At 45.5% G+C, this 20,650-nt stretch overlaps 1 protein-coding gene across 1 annotated transcript; it reads left to right on the top strand.

Annotated features, from left to right (window-relative positions):
- The first annotated feature begins 258 nt into the window (after positions 1-258).
- Positions 259-20,265, top strand: GCH1 (GTP cyclohydrolase 1). Its single transcript, XM_032188908.1, has 6 exons — positions 259-669; positions 10,737-10,846; positions 13,088-13,143; positions 16,146-16,177; positions 17,198-17,282; positions 17,829-20,265. Exons 1-6 carry the CDS (start codon positions 363-365, stop codon positions 17,953-17,955), a joined length of 717 nt encoding a protein of 238 aa, XP_032044799.1. The 5' UTR covers positions 259-362; the 3' UTR covers positions 17,956-20,265.
- The last annotated feature ends 385 nt before the right edge of the window (positions 20,266-20,650 follow it).

The raw sequence follows: 20,650 nt of genomic DNA, 5'->3' as shown, positions 1-20,650 counted from the left end.
GTCCCGGTCTCTTATCCCAATCCCAATCCCAATCCCAATCCCAACCCCAACCCCAACCCCTCGGGGCGCGGCGCTCCGAGTCCGTCCGGCTCATCGCAGGGCCCTCTGATGACGTCGCGGCGGCTCCAGCCAATGGCAGCGGCGCGGGCGGTATAAAGCGGGCGGCCGAGGCGGCGGCTCCCGAGTCCTGAGGCAGCGCCGGGCGGGCGGGAACGCGCGCGTGTGAGGGGCGAGCGCCGCGTCAGGGGAGGGGGGGACGGTGCCGAGCCCCGAGATTTGGGGAGGGTCCTGAGCCCTCAGGGGGGTGCCGAGCCCCACCGCAGCGCCCTGCCCGCACCGCTCGGGGCCCGATCCGTCCCCTGATGGCGGCGGCACGGAGCTACAACGGGTACCCGCGGCGGGACGGGTCGCCCTCCCCGCCTCTGGGCTCGGACCCCAAGCCTCGCGTCCCCTCCTTGCCCGGCGGTGGCGGCGGTGAGGGCTGGAGGGGAGAGCGGCCCCGCAGCGAGGAGGACAACGAGCTGAGCCTGCCCGGCCTGGCGGCTGCCTACACCTCCATCCTGCGCTCCCTGGGCGAGGACCCGCAGCGCCAGGGGCTGCTGAAGACGCCCTGGAGGGCGGCCACCGCCATGCAGTTCTTCACCAAGGGCTACCAGGAGACCATCTCCGGTAGGAGCCCCGGGGGGTGGAAGGGGAGAGTAGGTGGTTTTTTGGGGGATTTGTGTTCCTATGGGGTCGGCTGTGGGATGGTAGTGTGTCTTTTGGCACCTTCAGGTGGTTTTTGGGGTGAGGTGTGAGGAGATAGGGTTCAGTGTGCGCTCAGGTTTGTGCTCCTCCTGCCCTTTCCTGTAAGGGTAGCACCCAGCCCAAACTAATAAAAGCTTTGGGACACCAGGGAATTCCCCCTTCTGCTTCCTCTTTTGGTGAGAGGCAGGTTCCTGTTGCTGACATGGGGCTGGGTGCGGGTCAGGAGGGTGCTGAGCATCCCGAGAGCACTGCTCCTGTGTGAGCCTGCCCCAAAAACCGCACCGTGTCCATGAATGAAAGGGCTGAGCTGCCAACCCATCCCTCTGTGTGTGCTCTGCTTCCCCTCAGAGGCTGGCTTCCTCGTCTACTTTCTCTTTCACTTCTCAAAATTGCTGCCTTCTCTGAAATCCCACTGCATACAGCTTCCAGCGTTAACTTACTCACGGCTGGCGGTATTTGTGCCAACGTCATGCCCTGGCTCCCCCCAGGAGCAGCACTTCTGCCTTGACCTTTGTTTCTCTTTTACAGCCAAACCTGGTTTTCAGGCTTGTATCTGGAGATCAGCTCGGGGCTGTGCTGGCTGTCATCCCCCTCTTCTTTAACCTTGCTGCATAGGGTGTTTGGGATGAAGCTTTGTCGGGGTCTCACAGGTTGATCCTCTGTCTGCTGGAAAAAAGTTCCTGTACTTGGAGACTGCACTTGTTGCTTTATCTTATTGCTTTATTGCTGTGAAACACAGGATGTGTCATAGTCAGGAGGCTTTTTGGTGATAATCTCTGTGAATTTCTGTGCTGAGAGTTTGCTGCCTACCTAAAGTCCTCTCTTAACCTTGCCATGGGTCTCATGTACAGGGAAAGTTAAACTAAACTGATTCCTTAATTTTCCAGTAGCTTCTTCCTTTTGCTCCAGTGGATACTTTGGGACTCTGATTAATCTGTCCCAGTCTCGTGCATTTCATTGAGCAGAGTAGTTCTGGACAGTCCCCTGCCCTGAATGCTCATCGTGGGGGAGCTGTGTTATACTGGAGAATAAAAAGTGTTAGTGCCACTGCTAGGTGCTGTGCTCCTGAACTGCTTTTTTGTTCCTTTCCTAGCAATTCAAAGGAAGCTGTGATGCTAGCATCCTTTCCTGTGTCAGATCCTTTGACTTGTCAGCTACTCATCTCCTTACACAATGCTCAGCTTCCAGTCCTCCTGCTCTTATTAGTGTAATGGGAGGGGAAATGAGCTGTAGTTGAAAGACAAACTAGGAAATCTTTGGGGATGGTGGTAGTTGTGGGGCTGTAGCTCCTGTTGCTTGTCTCTGCTGCAGCATCTGGTTGTGCTGTCACTTGGTTGTACTCATACAGCTGGCTGCCTGCCCAGGCTGTGAAATGGACCAGCAACTAGATTGTAAAAAGAGGAAAGAGGGGAAAAAATGTCCTTTATCTGCTTTATTTTGAAGCTTTTGTTCCCTCACATGGAACTACCTGGCTATGCATATGTTAAAACAGTGGTTTGTGGGATATTGAGGTGTGGGTTCAAGTCTATTCCCCAGCAGGGAGAAGACAAGATGTGAAAAAGACTTACTGCTACAAAATCTCTGAAATAAATACAAAGTTTCTGAAACAAAAGCTCTGTGGTGGTGATTATACAAACAGAGGGCTAGAAGCAAGGTGTGCTGCAACAGGTACGTGGCCCCAGCTGAGCTCCCAGCCTGTGTGAATGGGGCTTGGCTGTGCAGCCAGGAGAGTGGCAACAACAAATTGGGGAAGGGAGTAAGGTTGGTACAGCTACAGGCTTTACAATCAGCATCCTGTCTGCTTGGGTGTCTACCCTGGGTAGAAAAACCCTGGGCAGGGGAAAAAGCAACTCACTTCCGATGGCATTTTAACTTATTGCATCACTTCTGTGTTCCTGTGTGGGAAATGTATTCCCACTTTACGAAATCTCTTGAAGGCTGGACGGTGTGAAGCTGAAAGCATGCCAGAGGAGGTCTGCGGTGTTCGGTGAGCTTGGCCACAAGCTTTGCTTGTGGGAGGTGAGAACGTAGAGGTGATGGGGTTGGTCCCAAAACTAAGCTGCCTGACTGCCTCGAGTGCTGCCTGCTGCTCTTAGAGGTTCGTGATGAGTGGTGTCGTGCTCTCGCTTGTCACTGAATGTTTGAGTGCAGTCAGGATGCCTGAAGCTTTAGGTACGGTGAGGGATGATGGCCTCACCTGCCCTGCAGCAGTCTGTCCTGCGGTGGCCTTGGAGGTGGAGAACTGATGGTACGTGTGGAGAATTGATATGAGGAACCCCGAGTGCTTTGGGAAGCTGCTGAGCTGATGTTTGCTGACTTCTGTGCAGACCACACAGGTATTGCTTTTCCTTCTGAGCATTAATTTACTCTTAAGAACAAAACTCCTACTTTTTTTTGTTAGGGTGTCTGAGAACATCAATACTTTTGGGGTATGCATAAATATGCTGGGTATCTGGTCTCCCTTCCTGGGTGTTGTCACTTTGCTTCAGTGCCAGCTGCTCACATTTGTATTTCTATACTCCCCTAACTTAAAGTAGTGCTGTAGGGAAGATGGCATCTGAGTTCTGTCCCCTGTCTCCCCTGGGATTTCTGTGAGCAGCAGAGAACCAGACTCCGTGTTACTTCCTAGCTTGTTTTTGACAGCGCAGAGTAAGTGTTCCTGCTTTACCTTCATTCATCTTTGCTATCGGTGTTCTGCAGCTGGCCGGTGTTGTTTCAGAGCCATTCGTAGAGTTTACTTGCTAAATATCTAAATCACTCTTACTGTTCTTTCTGGATGCGTTCTCCTATTAATCCTGGCTTTACAAAAGGCCTCTGCCCTTAGCTCTTTCCTTGACAAAATGTATTCGTGTGTATTGATCTCATTGCCCAGGGAAGCTGTGGATGCCCCCTCCCTGGAGGTGTTCAAGACCAGGTTAGATGAGGCCCTGGGCAACCTGATTTAGTGGGTGGTGTCCCTGCCCATGGCAGGGGGTTGGAGCTGGGTGGTCTCCAAGGTCCCTTCCAACCCCAGCCCTACTGTGATTCTCATTCTATAGTCCTAATAATCAAACTCTGGTTCTCATTCTGTACTGCTGATCATCAAACTTTCTTTGGAGGTGTGAGAATGCCTCTAGGGATTTAAAGTAAAATCCCTCCTGGAGAGCTGACCTAAAAATGCTGGCAGTTCACACCGGGACATGTGTAGATTAGTAGCCACTACAGGATGCCAGAAGTTTTACTCTTCAATTCCATGCAGTGCTTCTGCATCAGCATTCAAGACCATCTTTTTTTTCCTGAGCCGGGGTCAGATTTATTGACTTCTTAACTCTGGGAATAAATTATAATAAAATAGTAACCTGTTCTCTTGGGTAACAAAGGTAGTCTGCTGTTATTAGCAGGCTGCCTTGAACACTCTTACAGCTTTCAGGCAATTGCCTGCCACATAAAAATGAAACCTTGGGAGATCTGTCTGTCCTTCAGTGAAGTCCTCATGTCACACTGCTACACAAGTGTGTGCAAATGCAGTGTGTGAATTTGTGGAAATGAAAGGCAGAGGACTGTGCCAACTTGTAGCTGAAGCTGAGGACTTCAGACTCGATCTTGCTAAATGGTGAGTTCCAGAAGCACTGAAAGTCAAGGATGCTGGCTTCAAAAACTAAACTCCAAAGGAGCTCTGATTGTGCAGTCCTGTAGGAGACATCAGGCACCAAGCTGAGCAAGCTTCCTGTGCCTGCAGAAGGAAGCCGACTTGTTCTCATCGCACCCAAGTCCTTCAAGCAGAATGGCACAAGCATTAAATGGTGGTTGTTACATAAAAATAAAAGCTGAAAGGCCTCACTGGTCACTGTGCTGGTTTCCAAGCAAGCTGGGAGGTTCACTGTCCTTTCAACATAATAGGGAAATGACAATTAGAAACACTAGAGGATAACTTTGCTTTCTGAACCTGTGTGGTTTGAAAGGCTGCATGTGTGTTTTATTTGCCTTAAAGCTAACTGATGCTACTATGCAGCTTTTTGTTTTAAAGCAAACAACACCTGAAGTCCAATACCAGTAGGTTAACACCTGCTGCAATGTGTATGTCACTGCCTCTCATTACTTTGTGCCCTCTTATGGTGGAGGGTGAATAAATGCAACCCTAATACTTCACCTTCTTCCCTCTGTGGTTTTATTTTCATACATGCAGCAACAGAATAAGCTTATGAGTTTTCCAAGCCTACTCAGTTTGCTGTGGGTGAGAGGTGCTAAGCATCCCTACCAAGGAATAGACAGGCAGCTCCTTAAACAAACAAGGCTGTTTGATCAGCAGCACTGCCCTTTGCTGAGAGCTGGTGAGTTGTTTCTTTCGTTTCTGTTAGTGGAAGCAAGATGCTGCTCTTCTCTTCCTTCATATAGGTGTGACAGTCCAATGTATAACTTAAATATCTGCCTTATTGGTAGCATGGCCATGGCTTGTTTCTTCAAACTGGAGGGTGGGAGAGACAGGATTGTTCACGGTAAGGTTCTTGGGGGTTTCTTTCCTCTACCCCGACCCCTTGTGTGGGTGAAGCTTGCTGTGAACTTACCAGGATGGTCTCCCTGACCATTAATATTCAAGCAACACCAAACTGGATAAGCTTGTTTGGGTTTTGTCAAGAGTTTATTAAATATCTTAACCTCTTGGATCGTACGCTATCGAAGAGGTCTGATCTTTTCATGTTGCTTTTTCAAAGCGTTGTTTTGTCTTCTGATTTTTCATTTGTTTTGATTACAGAAAGGAGCGTGGATGGGGCACTTCCAGCACCTTCTGTGACATGAGATAGTGAAGTAGTTATTGAAATCCTGATGCATTTTAATGAGCATCTCCATAACCCTGCTTTCCCTCGTATTAATAAATCTGTTGGTAAAGGAAACAGATTAGAGCCTAATCTGAGTTTCATCTGAGAGTCTGCAATAACCGATCTCTTAGGAATGGACTTAAATCTCACTGCAACGTGGAAAGTGTCTTAAAGTAAATGAATCGGTAAAGATGATGGCCAAAATTAGTTGAATATCAATGCTGCATTTCCTCTATTTGCCTCTACAAAATGAGCTGTAAAAGAGCTGGACCAGATGCATGATTTCTGGTGGCTGAAGAATTAAGTTTTGCTGCAGAAAATGCTCCTTTCTGGAGTGGGTTGTCTATTTCCAGCCCTCGGGTGTGGCAGTGATGAAATCTGAACTATTAGTCATCAACTTGTAACTTCTTCTGTCTGGTGTCCCTTCTTTCCTGGTAGGAAGGTACACGATGGTGAGGAAGCCGCGTGGTGCTAATGCCTCCTTAATTTTTCTCTGCAGCTTTTGAACTCTCCTGCCTGTTCAGGGTCATGCTGCGGCTTAGGCTGTGTCTCCTTCCAGGCTGCTTCAAGGCTTCCTGAAGCAAGTGCTAATTCTGTTGTGAATTGGCACTCCCAGACCATCCCGAAGCCGTTAACTTCCTGCGGGACTACAGAGTCTGTATGAATATTTGTAGCCTGAGTCTCCTCCCTGTATGTGTAATAAATTCCAGTACCTTTCTAGTGCAGTAATTCTCTTGTTGCTTGTCTGCAACATTTTTTCCAACTACAGTTCCGTAGTATCAACACACAAATAAATGCAAAGCTTCAGTTTTGATTCTGTCTTAATATTTGGCAACAACTGAGAGCTTTTCTAGCAGTTTTCTTCCAGATTTGGTTCAGACCCTGTAGCCTCCTGGCTTCCCTGCCACGCATTTGGCTGTTAGCTCAGGCTTCCTGCTCTGTTACATCTCTCCTTGGATGAAGAGGAACTTCTTCCCAAGCAAGCCAGCCAAAGGTATCTCGTAGTGTACCTGAGCTGAGTTTTCCACCTCAGCAAGCTGTTGGTCTGGTCTCTGGCTCATCACACTGCAGTTTTGGAGCACCCTCCTGCTCCCTGCCTGTTCCTAGGTCACACCAGGTGTTGTGCAGGCTGTTTTCTGCTCCTGGCAGTGCAGAAGGAGCCTGAGCTCTGCCTGTGGTTTGGTTTTCTCATGTCCCCATCAGGATGGGTGAGCTCATGGGACAGTATCAGTGCATGTGAGAGTGACTCCATCCTCTTGACAGCAAACAACCCTCGATCTGCCTCTTTTCTAGAGAGAAGCAGCTCATCACGAGAACAACCTGCGAGCATCTCAGTTGTTTTGTCTCAGAGCCAGAAGCAGACACCAGGTGCTGTGAAGCCGAAGCAGTGCTGCTCTGCGGAGCGCTGTCATCCCTCATTCCCTTCACCTCCCAAGCCAGCTGCGGGGTGGGCTCTCTCTGGTTGCCAGAGGTGCTTCTGCTTTCCTGTGTCACATTAAAGCCATGCAAATAGTTTCTATAGCAACAGGTCTTTTTTGCTTAGCTCTGACGCAAAATCCCGAAAGGTCTTTCTCGTTCTGCCTTCATCCAATTCCGATTTCTGCTTTTATCAACTCTTTTTGAAGATAAAGGGGGAAAACTAATTCAGTTTTGTTTCAGGAGTTAACTTGCAGCAAAAGCGACTGTTTAGTTCTTAACAGCCTGCTGAAGTTTCTGCAACAGGACTTGAACTCTGGGCTGAAAGAAACCTCAGCTGGAACAATCTAGAGATCATCCCCCGCTAAACATTTCATGTTTGTTCGTGTTCCCTTCCTCCCAGCCATGTGTTTTTATCCAGATCTTAGCATTTCCTTAACGTGGTGCGTCTAGGCTTAGGCAGCGAGCTCCCTCAGCTTTCCTGGGGTGGCAGGGAGCACAAGCAGTGTTATTTGCAGGCTCCTTTAGCTTACAGGGAGGTTGCTTTGTGCCTCCCCTTGCTCAGAGGTTGAGAGGCTCTGAACAGGCCAATGCTGCAAGCAGAGGGGATGTGAGTCCCGTCCTCTTACTGCAGAACATGTGGGTCCTGGCATGAGTGGCCAGGAAAAGTCTGGGGCTGGAGTAAAAGTTTCTGGGGGCTCCAAATGAGGAAGCCAAGAGGAAGCTGAAATCCAGCTGCTGAAGGAGGTGCTGTGGCCTAGGTAGAATGAAAGAAGAGGCAAAGAGGTACAAAATTGATCCCAGCTTTGCTTCTGGACTGGTTAATCCGAGGCCCTGTTTCCCCTTCTGCCCTGTGAGCTCTGTTACACTCTCTGGAACATGTGCTGCAGGCTCCGGGCTAAGCTCGTTGAGGCCTTGTTTGATGCTACTGCAAATTGAATGACTAGAGAAAATAAAAGGCGAAGTTAGACAAAATGGCATTGCCTCTCTGCAAAGCGTTTGAGTCTTTGCCAAGCAAGTCTCTCCTGGGTAATTACTGCAGGCAAGTGCTGCAGCAGGACCTAGCGTGGTGTCTTGTCACAGCTACTCCTGCCTCGCTTGTTGGTGATTTAAGGCTTGGATTTGAAAGGGTTTCATGTTGGGGTGGGGATGGGAGAAGATACAGACACCGGCTTTGTGCTCTGCTTATTTTTCAGGAGGAGAAGCTTGCAAAGTGTGAGCAGGAGGGACTCGAGCAGGGTAGGGTGACTGGAGCTGTGTCCTAACACCATAGCAAGTAGTCAGGTATCTGCCTTCTGTCCCAGCCCTTGCTTTGCCCTTGTCTCCCTGTATGGCCTGGCAGCTGTGAGGAGGTAGTGGAGAGCCAGCACTAAGCTCCTTTCTTCCTTGATGGGTTCCCACCTTCCCAAGCTGTTAATAACTGCTGCTGACTGTTAAAATCAGCACAGCTTGCTGTGGGCACAGCTGCAGACATCTCGCAGCTGAGCAGGTATCCTCCACCTAGCTGCTACTTGCTACTAATGTTCCAAAAATCTGGGGTGTAAAATTGTTAAGATGTGCATAAATAAGTGTGAAATACCCCACAGCTCTGTGCTCCTCTTCTTGACAAAGATCGAATTGCCTCCATGCTTCTAAAAGCTTCTAAAACTTCCTTTGAGAGGAGGCATTACCCAAACTGCTATGGCTCAGAGCAGCTACAGAGAAGATATGCAACAGGATGGGTGGCCTTTGTGTTCCTGGTTAGTTGCTTTAGCCATGGGAGGGATGCATTTTGTTCCTGAAGTTGTTTGTGGGATACTTTGCAGGACTCAACCTTCTTTTCCCATCTCAACCTTCTTTTCCCCAGCCCTATAATAGGGCTACCAGCTGTCTCCATAATAAAACACGGCTCTTCAGCACAGTAGATTGTGGTTCCTTAGATGAAGTCTGTAAGGATCCATTCATATATTTTACAGATGAGTGTGTAAATGCACATGTATAAATGCATGTGTATATATTTGAGGCTCTTCCACGTTGAAATTCCTTCTGCTGAGGTTTTGACCTTCTGCTGCCACACGTTCCTGTGGCTTGCAACAAGAATGTGGCTACTTCTGATTCTCCACCAGTGTGCTGATGTAATTCTGTATCTAGCATCGGGCTCTGATGTGCTGCTGGTGGTCTAATAACAGCAGCAGTCGCTCTAGAGACTCTTCTCGGGTCTGTTTGGATTTTGTTTTAATAATGCGGGGCGTAGTAGCAGGCTTTGTGAAACCACTGTTTGCCTTTCAGCTCTGGAAATGGCACACCTGCGGAGTGCTGCGTGGAGGAGCCGAGAACTTCGACTGCTGCTCTGTCTCCCCCGTGTCCTGCTCTGTTCCAAATTCTGGCTTTTTCTGGCTGAATTCATAGTAATACAACTTGCACGGTGCTTCCCACGTAATCAAAAATCTCTCCAGCGGTGTCCGGTGCAAGCTGGACCCTAAAATTTAAAGGACAAAATTGTGTGCCTTCACAGCCTTGTTTCCTGGCCCCTTTCGTGCCCTCCATCCCTGTTCTCTGACCTGATCGAAAACCTTCTGGGGTTCAGCCTCGTTGTTTCGCAGGTTGCCAGCCCTTCTCGGGAAAGGACGTGCGTTGCAGGCAGAACATCTTGCGCACAGTTTCCAGGGTTACCTGTGTAGTGCTGATAGCGAGCAGGAAATTAAAATGCTCCGCGATGATGAGACGTTATCGGCAGCAGATGGTGGCCATTAGGTGTGCGTACATGTCAGGGGGAGCAGACACAACTATTAGATTTGTGTAATCATCACTGCAGGTGCCGGGCTGCACGGTGCATGGAGCCGGGCAGTCCCTGAGCACCCCATCGGGCCGTGGTGTACCCTGCTGTGGTTCCTGGAAGTACCTCCAAGCAGTCTGTGTGGCTTCAAGCGAACTTCCTCGCAGAGTTTCATGTGCTGCTGTCAGCCCTCCTGCCCAGCTAGTTCTCTCTTGCTGTTCTTTTTCTCTCCGTATCATCTCTTCTTTACAGCTGTTCCCTCTCGCCCTTCAAAAGGCTCCCTCTCTTACCTTGTTCTGCTTTTAAGTTCTCCAAACGTGGTCCAGCTTGCTGTAGTTTTTTGTGGAGACCGCAGTAATCTGCTCTACCCTGCATCAGGATTGCCTCGGGACACGTCAGGGGACTGCTAAATACGGAAAATCAACCAAGGGGCTGTTTTGCTGAGCTCTGGGACTAGCAGAGTCCCATGCTATATGGTCCTTTTCTTCCTGAGCTGTCTCTTCCTCTTATCTTTATGGGTTTTTCCACATTAATTCTGTTAAGTCTGAGATGCGGGATTCAGATGGGATGTACTTCTGTGTGCCTGTTTCAGTGTGAGACAGCAAATGTCTCTCTGATCTGTGGCTGCAGATCTCTGTACTGAACAGCCTCAACAGCTGCTGGTTGGTGTGCCTCAGGGTGAAACGCTTCCAGGGCACAGAGCTTCCTGGAAGAGAGTGGTGCTGATGTTGAAGTGTTTGAAGAAACCACTGCGATGGCTAGCTATTACAAATTATAAGTTAAATAAAATATTATAGGCTGAGTTCTGGCATAACACATGGGTAGTCTGATAGCACCGTGGCAATTGTGGTTGTACACGCACCAAAGGGTGCTTGTGGTGTTACTCCTTACTTCCCTCGTCGTAACCCTGAAATCCGTAGCTCTGGGAGAGCTGTGCACTTGCCACAAGCTTTATCAGAACTGTCTGGAGGAGCCTTCCGTGCTTGTGCGTGTAACTTCTTAATGCAAATGTTTAATTTCAGATGTTCTGAATGATGCCATCTTTGACGAAGACCACGATGAGATGGTAATTGTGAAGGACATAGACATGTTCTCATTGTGTGAGCATCACCTCGTTCCATTTGTTGGAAAGGTAACTCTTCCTTACAAAGCAAACATGGGGAATACACGATAAAAGACCTGAAGTACATGTAAAAGACTTTGTAGCTAGAACTACAAAGCTTTTAAAGCTGTAAGTATTTACTGCTTACGGCTATGATTCTAGAAGTTAATCTCCAGAGAATACAAATAAGTAAGACCTCCTTAATGTGAGTTTTATTTGGATTTAAAGCTCCTAAAATATAATGCTCAACCTTTCCTGGTCTAAGTAATCTAATGGTTTCTGACATTTCATATCAAAGCTCTTCTTCGTGAAGCAGCAGCAAGCCTTGGGGGCAGACATCTTGATATTAAACCAGCTCACCCTGCACGCTGTCTCTGTCACGGATTTAGCTGCTGGCTCAGAGCTATCTGGTGCACATTCATCTCGGGAGCCCCCATGAACAGAGCAAAATTCTGTTTAGCAGCCCTGTTTTAATTTGGCTAGCAGGAGACTGCATAGGCTGGGACTCCTGTGAAAGGGGCTGGTGTTTCAGGTGCTGTTGAAATCGTGGTGCCAATAGCTTAATTCTTCCCCTGCTATCCCCAACAATGAAAAACACAACAAAAAAGCACAAAAGCTCCAGTAAACTCAAAGAGTTCAAAATTGGTAGCTGTTTCTGCAAGCCTTAGCCTCTTCATTCTCATATCAGCAGAGGAGGATGGAGCTTAGTCTAATCCATATGTTCTACTATTAAGTACTCACAGGGCAGAGTAGCAGGTGCTTTTGTTTTCTATAAAATCTTATCAGTACCACATACGTTCCAAGTAAACTGTCTCCCAAGAAATAAAATACCCGAACAGAAACCAGCTGCTGCTTCAGTTGAGTCAACTCATCTGCTTTCTTTTCTCAGTGTTGGTCTTATACCAGAGAACGAGGTAACTTCTTTTACTGTGGAAGCTTTCTGTTTCTATTACACATGCTGTGTGTATTCTCTTCGTGACTTCTGTGGCAATGTATGCATTCTTTTTACGTCCAGCTGTTTAGCCTGTGTGGTTTGGAGAAATCTGCAAACACCGAATTGGTCCTGCTTCGTATAATGGTCTGCTAAATGACTTGGTATGCCTCTACATATTCTCAGACTAACCATTCCCCTGTTGGGTACATCAAACAGGCTGCAAATACTGAGCAGTAGGTCTTGTGTTTGCAGTTCTATCTCGAATAAAATCAAAATTTTTCACAAAGAAAGTACGGGGAGCAAGATTCAATACTTATTTTTAGTTATGTCTCTTAATTTACCTAAAATGTTTCATGTCTTTTCAGGTGTCAGTGGGTTGATTACCCAACAGAAGTGATAGGAATGAGCAAGTTAGCCAGGTAATTAGGTGCACTGTGGTACCTTTAACTGCAGGTACAGCAATACAGGATTCTGAGATGGGGCCTCTAGGCAAAGCACTGAGACACAATCCTATACTGATACTTCCCTGCTGTATCTTGGCTAATTTTTCAAGTCTCTGGTACAGTGACATAAAATGCTGGTTTATAATCTGTTAAATTGGTTTATAATCTGTTAAATTGTAAACCCACTTGATTTCAGTAGCCCATGTTGCTTTTTAAATATCAGGAAGCTAAATGCCTTTCCCTTGCCTGTCAGATCTGAGCGCTTTTCTGATCTGTAACTTATTTCAAACTAGTATGGTTACCCATTTTTATGAATGTTCAGCAAATCCATATTCAAGCAGAGTAGAAGTCAGTTTATACAGTGATCTGTGGTATTACCAATAACACGTGAGGTGGCATTAAAAATAGTAAAATCAGTACGTGCAGCCTGATTTTGGTGGCAAAGTACTTGCCATCAGAACTTTTACCTGAAGTACAGTCCCTCTCCCTCCCTTTTCCTGAATCTGCTTTAGGTCTTGAAAGAAAAGTCTGTATTCTAGAGAAACAGTGCTGTGCTGAGTAATAAAGCCTTCTTTTTGTACCCAAATGTAATAATGTTCTGGGGCATTCCTGAGACTTGGAACATAAGCCTTGACTCATGAGGAGTTGTGATTTTTCTCTCCCCTTAACCTCTTCTGCACACGGACACTGACCTCACCAGGCATTCACAGTCTTGGTTAGCTCCACAGTTTTTCAGGCTTGCATGGTGGCATGTTCCTCCCACATGCTAAGACTCCTGGACTGTTCCAGAGTTAGTTCTGGGGCAGGTGTGCATCTCATTCTCTGTGCATGAGTTTCATGTGCATTTTAAGGTCTGCTTTTGGTTCTGCTAATGGCTTGTTCTCCTCTGTCTAGGTACATATTGGCTATCTTCCTAACAAACAAGTACTTGGCCTCAGCAAGCTTGCTAGGTAAGTGTTAATGTAATGAAAGTGATGCTAATTTGTAAAAAGGATTCCAAGCTGTGCTAACTGTGTTAATCTTTCTAATCTGGTCCCCCTGTAAAGCTCAACACACTTTGTGTCCTGGATTTGGATTTAGACCAATCCTCAGCATTATGTTTTTTTGTGTGGAGAGGACAGACAAGTATTAGAGCTCTGTTAATTCACGTTACAGTTGACTGTAGGAGAGAGCCATAAACTTCTGTGCATTCATCCAAAGCTCTGGTGTCTCAAGGGACTACAGAAGGAAGAACAAGTGGAGAACCTTAGTCATGGCAGGCCACCAAAACCAGCAGGGACCTCTAGCTGTTACTTCTTTCTTTGTAAATTTACCGATAAGAACAAAAATCCCAAACTGTAAATGAACACGTTGTCTGGATAAAAATTGAATCTAAATCTGTTAGCTGACTTCAGGATAAATTTGACATTTCTTTCTTTCACTCCAGGCCTGCTGAGAAAGCTGTGGGGCAGATTCTATAGATAAGGCTCAGCCTCACAAACAAAGTAATTAGGATACACTTGAAAAATCCATTTGTTATGTAAAATAGCTTTTTCCTGAGCCCTTGGATCAGTTGTTGCACTGAATCGTGTTATAAAGTGATAATCCCTAACTCTGGTGAGGAAGGGGATGGCAGATCCCTTAAATAGATGGACGATTGGGCAGCAGAGTGGAAGGGTGTCTTTCGACAAATGAATCTTGGAAAAAAAAAGCTGTCTGTAGTTCAGAAAGACCACATAGGACTTGCACTTTCCCTGACACATCTGTTAATCTTTCTGTAGTTCCAATAATGCTAATGAGAATTAGCCTTGTAAATCTGCACGCCTGCTGGGTTTTCTTAGTGGTTAAGAAATGTGCAGGATATGACAGTAGCGTGCTTTGAAATCAGTCAGCTCTGTTCTGTGCTCCTGTTTGCACAACAATGAATTTGGTTTGGAAGCAGAAGGGCCCAGGTCGCATCTTTGGTAATGTAACCTCATGTTGCAGGGAGACCATCTTCTAGCAGTGCTTGCAAGAGTGAAATTTGCTCTGATTAAAAGTCTGAAGCCATTAAACACTTAATTTTTTTGCAAACGTCTACTGTGACTGCAGTCAACCGTCTCCTGATATTGTAGGATGAGATTCGAACTGTCAGCACTGCAGCTGCTGGGTGGAAGATTGCCTTTTGTAGCTGCTTATGGCTAGGAACACCCTGATGTGTGGCAGTTCGTTCAGGGCTCGTGTCATGTGTTGGCTGGTACTCGTGTGGCTGCAACTCTATAAGTGGTGAGGATTTTTTTTTTAAGGATTTTTTTGAAGCTGGGGTTCTGAAGGTGGCCATCGTTCCTGAAGGGATTATGCCTTCGTTTCTGAAGGGCTTTAGGATCACAGTTGAAACACACATCAGTTGATTTGTGCTTGCTCTGGTCTGCAATTACCTCTCAATTGCTGGTTTAGAAAGGAGCTCAAAACTGTCTTGAATGCTGCTTAATGCAGCTGGCAACGTGGTGCTAAAAGCGTACAATTTTCCCTCTCTTTATTCTCAGTATAGGAGTATGCTTGGATATGTGCAAGGCTTCCTGCGTTGTGCTTTAAAGGTTAAATCTCGCCTCTCTCAGGCTAGAGTAAAACTTCCATACGCTACAATAATGAAAAGATTAGGTTCTTGTATAACAAAATGTTCTCAGTCCGTGCTTGCTTTTGAGTGCTTACCATGAAGAGATTGGTGGGCCAAATAGTGCTTCTCTTTCTTGCCCTATATAATGCAACTAGTGTTCGAACAAAGATTTGTGAGGCTGTTGGTACTGTGCGCCTAATCTTTCGTAATAGGATTAGTCTAATGTGGTGTGTTTCTGGAGTTGTCATGACCTGTATTCGGTAAACAAACATTTTTTCCTTGGATTTTAAGCTCAGGCTTGAAAATATTAATGCTGTTTTTACACAAGCACGCTTATGGGACTTGTAATATATAATAACAATCTAAAAAAAAAAAACCCTCAGCATCAACTTTTTCCTATCCATATATTTAATCTAAATATTGGATTGCTTTGTTTAAAATAGCTATAACACAACCATTTGATTTCTGGAGAGAAGTTTCTGCATATAATTCTCTCTCCAAAACAGCAGGCAAGTCTCATTGTCAGAAATGTTTCTTGTAACTAATGCCTCAGGCTGCCAGCCAGCATCTGTTTTTTGTCTAGTCTGACCAGATGGGTATTGAAGCTTTCTATAGCAACTTCTTAACATGGCCACTTGATGTGTAATTAAGCATTTTAGGTCTGCACGAATAACCCACTGAGTTACAGCTATAGGAAATTTTCTTAAATGTGTGAATTTCAGTACTGTGGTGACAGATGATCAAAACCATCACTTGAATTGCTCCACAAATGGCTTGAATTTGAGGTCACCTTAGAGAAGGGCACTATGGTGATCCTTTGCACTGAAATGTGAAGGTTTGTTAGATATGTGGGTGGAGAGTATCTTTTGCATAAAACAGTCATTTCTCATTGTTAAATCTGTGGTTAAATGCAAGAATCTAGAACGTTTCTTGCTTTAGTAGCCTTCTGGGAATCTGAGTATCTGAACTGTCCTTAAAGCAGAATTTGGTTTAAACTGAAGCAAAAGAAGGTAATCTGACCTCAGTTCAAGGATTAGCCTTCAGGGAGTCAGTGGGGATGGATTCCCTTGGAAATGTGTGATGCAGGTGGGTCATGGTACAAATACTCCAAAAGTAACAGCCAAACAGCAGATGCTCCGAGAAGTGACAGGGTTGCCCCTAAAATAGCTTGTGAGGTGGCAGATATGGGGAACCTGTCACTAAAAACAGTGATGTGGTAAGGGAAGCCCTGGAGCCATGCCAACCATCACCTGGACTTCCAGGAAGGATGTGGATCAATACAATGGTCTTGCTTGGTAGTGCAAAGTAATTGTGAAGGTCAGGCCATGGTCATATAGGAATAACTAAAACAAATTGTCTTTTTCCTTTCTCTTCTAGGATTGTGGAAATATACAGTAGAAGATTACAAGGTAAACAGATAAATCTGGATTTTTTTTTTGTTGCTTGTACAGTCCTTTGCTAGCTAGCTTAAGGTACCTATAATTATAGGTGGACTAGAGCTGTACCAGTTCTTAAGTGTGTGAAGAAAAACTGTTCTTGAAAAGGTGTTTCTCATCTGTCAACTTATTTTGCCTCTGCATTTCCCTTGAGGGGTAAAACGTGCCTATGAAAATGGATGGAGGCAGTAACTGGTTCAGAGGATAAATGTGCCGTAAGATAGAGCTGCCAGGGATAACTGAACTAGCTGGCTGCTGCTGGATATGAACTCCTCCACAGATAATTTGAGATGCCTTCGTGCTCTGAGGAGATGAGCCGACAGCAGGCAGCCCATAATATGGCAGCTGTCCCCTGAGACGCAGAGGAAGCTGCAGGAGTTGCTCCATGCCTTGGGTCAGGCTCAGCCTGCTCTCACTGTCCTGCAGTTAAATTTGGTCTGCTCATGGCAACAGAAGTGCCAGTGACCATTAGGTGTGAGACTGGGAAATAGCTGCAGGAAGTAAAGCTCTGGAGGACAATAGATTCCCTTAATTTGCTCTTTTTTTTTTAATCTCAATTACCTTCCCTCAAAAATAAATTTGGTGTGTAGGGAGTGGATAATGCAGCGGTAAAGCTAGTGAATAAATATGTAAAAAATGAAAGAATAGAGGAAAGCAAGAAACTCTAACCACACAATGAGAAATGCAAGACCTATTATAACAAGTCACGGTAATGCAAATTCCTGCAAACATGTGTAATGGAAAACCCCCAGTATAAACAAGCAAATCAAAGGTCTGTTTCAGGATACAAAATATAAGCTAGGGTTTGTTGCTAACAAAACTAATTTAGGAAGACCAGATCTTGGGCAGGAAGCGGAGGGGACAGGCACACTTGGAAATGAGGATGCAGTATTTTGATGCCATCCTTTCTGTGATGTGTAGATGATGATGATGATGATGCATTCAAGCTAGTCAGATTTAACAGTGGTTCTGACCTCCCTGCTCTCCTTTCAGTCCAGGAGCGCCTTACCAAACAAATCGCAATAGCCATCACAGAAGCCTTACAGCCCGCTGGAGTCGGAGTGGTTATCGAAGCTACGTAAGTTGCTCTGAGCTCTTCTGGGCTGGGGGAGATTCCAGCTGTGCTGCCTTTTGGCTCTCCAGCTGCTGCAGCTGTGTGCCGTGCTTCTCAGAGTGCAGGTAGGCAGGAGGGATCTCAGCCTGCTCGGTGAAATGGCCTGGTGGGTTGGAGCTGTTTGAAGTGGGGGCTTGCCTTAAGCATTGTGGAGATGTGACAACTGGGAATGTGGTCAGCTGTCCCAGTTGCACTGGATCCATGTCCTGCCTACAATGCACCCCCTAGAGCAGAGCTTGAGTCTAGCAACAGGCACGTCCTTGTGATCACGCTGGAAAAATTGGGATTTTGTAAGGGTCTAAGGAGAGAAGACAGCGCTCAGGAGCTGAGAACTTGATTTTCTCTGGAGAACAACTGAGATCCATTGATTCTGACAAATCACCATGCTGGATATGGAGGTTTTTACTTCCACCATATTTAATTTGACCCTGTAAGAATCATCTGTTGTCTTCATGGCATGACTTCTGCAGAGTATGTCTGATTTATTGACCTTCCTCTCGTTTCTTCTAGGCACATGTGTATGGTAATGCGTGGGGTACAGAAAATGAACAGTAAAACAGTAACCAGCACAATGTTGGGGGTATTCCGGGAAGATCCAAAGACCCGTGAAGAATTCTTGACACTCATCAGGAGCTGAAACTGTTTTTCTCTAAATGCACTCTGGAGATTGTTCTGTCCAGTGTCACTGTCTGTTCTTACTTGTTCCTACGTCTCACTCTTAAACTAAATTGTTGTGAATTGTTGTCATAGTCTTTGTTCAGTAAAAGACTTCTGATGGCAAATGAGAAGTGTAATGATGAGGTAGGCTCCTCCTGGATTTCCGATGATGCTGATATCACAGAATTACAGGCTACAAATAGGGTTTTGAAAATGCTTTTTCTCCATCTACAGAGCAGAATATACTGCTGCTAGGAGAAAAGCATGGTTTGGGAGTGAAATATGGATATTTATGAAATTGTTCTGTTAGTAGAATAAACATGGTGCAGCACAGGAAACAATTGCAAGGCTGTGGATCCTTGTAGGACCACTTACATGCTGCAGATACTTTTATCTCTGCTGAAGAGGATGGTCCTGAATTGTCTCTGGCTATACTTTATTACAAGTCCTGCAGTGGCTGTTTCAGTATCTGGATATGTGTTTTACCTCTTTGAGATGTTACCTCTGGTGGTGTTTTATATTCTCGCTAGTATTAACCCTCTTTTTTTTTTTTTGTTAAATTTGTTTGAGAATTTAAAACACACTTTTCCTACCCTCTTAACATGCAGGGAATTACCTCCTAAGTGATTTGGAACAGCGTTTTATCTCTCTATATTTATGCACCTTTTTCTCTGTGCCTCAGAAGGTCTCACCACTTGAACTGTCGATTTCTTACTATTTTTAAGCAAATTTTAATGGGGTGGGTGGGTGGGGAACCCAGAGTCTGTCTGCAAAGAGCTAAGATATCCAAAGAGTTTTTTAATATTTGTCTTGAGTTTTCCTTCTTGGATTTCCATGAGCTAGACTAAGAAACTAGATCTAGTCTGATCTGAAAATGAAGATTTTTTTTCAAGCATTTCAAGACTTGCATCTCTTCTACGTTGGACCAAAGGTGGGCACTGAAATCCTGAACGCAGCACATTGTACTTCTGCCTGTTGGCAGGTCATTCCAGGGCAAGGTAAACTGAAATGACAACGTATTTCATAAGAGCAATTGAGAAAAGCATTTCCATGGCCATCAAAATGAATTAAACCACAGTTTTCTGTCTATGTGGCAACCTCTGTATGTGGCAGTATTGGTACAAAAAGTTTCGGTCAGCTGGACTTGGCTGAACTTCTTCTACTTTGTTACAATTTTAATGGGAGTTTTGTAACTCTTAATTGGGAAAAGATGATGCACAAATGGAAACCACCCTTCTCAAACCAAGCACAGGAGGCAAAACTTAACAAAGGAAATGTCAGCCAGGGTGTCAGATGCCCACAGCGCAGGTTCCCATAGTCACACTAGCTATGCTGAATATCAATCCAAGATGTTCTCTGTGCTAAACCTAAAAGGCAGCTCCTTGTCTGGCAAGCTGTGTCTTACCAACTTGTGTGCATTCCTGCCTGTCACACAACCCTTCTGGGGGAAACAATGAAAATCAAGCCAGGTCGAATTTCCATTGAGCCTAAAGAACTTTAAAGAGCAGGAATAAGACAGGCTTAAAACAACACAAACACACCAGTTTATTACTGGAACTACCCTCTCTTCTTGCCAATAACCTCCTGTGTTTAATATAGTAGCTTTACCTTGGCCATCTTCACAGGGTTATTGGAAAAAATGTTTTATAATATTCTCTATCTTGGATTCTGTTGGGTTAGGTGCTACAGAAGCTTGTCTGCTAGCACGAACAAGTGTTGCACACTTATAAAATACACTAACTCTACAGTTTTAGTTCTCCTTAAATGATTGAGAGCTGTTATTGCCACTTTTCAGTCTTGGTTTCAAATATTCAGCTGAAAAGCCTTAAGTCCTTCTTGCCTGAAGTTCAGAGTAAAGCTCCTTTTTAGCTCAACATCTGGGAGGTGAATTTGAGGACCAAAGAGGTGCACACATCTGTTTCCCTCTGCTCGCTTTAGTTGCTTGAAAACTGAGTCTCTGTAAACCACGTTCTTACTCCTGAGGTAGTGAAAAGTTTGTGTTTTAACCACTTATCTCTATTCAGGATAAAGTTCATATTGCACCACCGCTGTTTTTTTTTTTTTTTAATTTCCACGTGACCTGTAGTCCTTAAAACATACCTCTCTACTCGTGGCCTTGGATTTTGTTCACATATTTGTTGTAAGACTTGGTGCATTTTTTGGGAACGTTAATATTGGTCAAACACATGAGCTTTAACTACAACTAGTGTGTATATATGTATAGTACGTACAGCCTACTCCTGTATCACGTTTGTTGTCTCTAAAACATTAAAGCACAGTATTATCCTTTGGAGTGGTAGCGTCCTTGGTGGCTCTGAAAGGTGATGGCATCATGTGAGGAAGTGGGTGGGGGAGATTTTTGGGCTTGCACGTGCTCCAGCCCTGTGATGAGATGCTCGGTTGCTCCTCTTCTGAAGCAGCATTTGTCCCTGCTTGCTGGCAGGGCACCAAAAAAAAAAATCTCCATCAAGATTGGTGCAACTTTTACTTGTTCTCATCTTCAGTGTCATAGGAAGCAGCAAATATCTTGGAGCAAGGAAAGGGGGAAGTAGGGGTTGCTCCCAAGTGTCCTTCTGAGGTCTCTTCAAGCTTAACTCTTGCTCTTTTACATTGCCAGGCAGTTTCAAGGGGTGAGATGGTGTCTGCTGCAGTCAGAGCTGTGGCTGCACCGACAT

This window comes from Aythya fuligula, chromosome 5 (assembly GCF_009819795.1).
Source record: "Aythya fuligula isolate bAytFul2 chromosome 5, bAytFul2.pri, whole genome shotgun sequence".
NCBI lineage: Eukaryota > Metazoa > Chordata > Aves > Anseriformes > Anatidae > Aythya > Aythya fuligula.
Note: the sequence above shows the minus strand (reverse complement) of the source record. Positions and strands in the feature narration are given on the sequence as shown.

Coding starts and splice junctions, on each gene's coding strand:
- GCH1 (XM_032188908.1), top strand. CDS start 363: ATGGCGGCGGCACGGAGCTACAACGGGTACCCGCGGCGGGACGGGTCG. Junction 670..10,736: donor CTACCAGGAGACCATCTCCG/GTAGGAGCCCCG, acceptor GTTTAATTTCAG/ATGTTCTGAATGATGCCATC. Junction 13,144..16,145: donor GGCCTCAGCAAGCTTGCTAG/GTAAGTGTTAAT, acceptor TTTCTCTTCTAG/GATTGTGGAAATATACAGTA.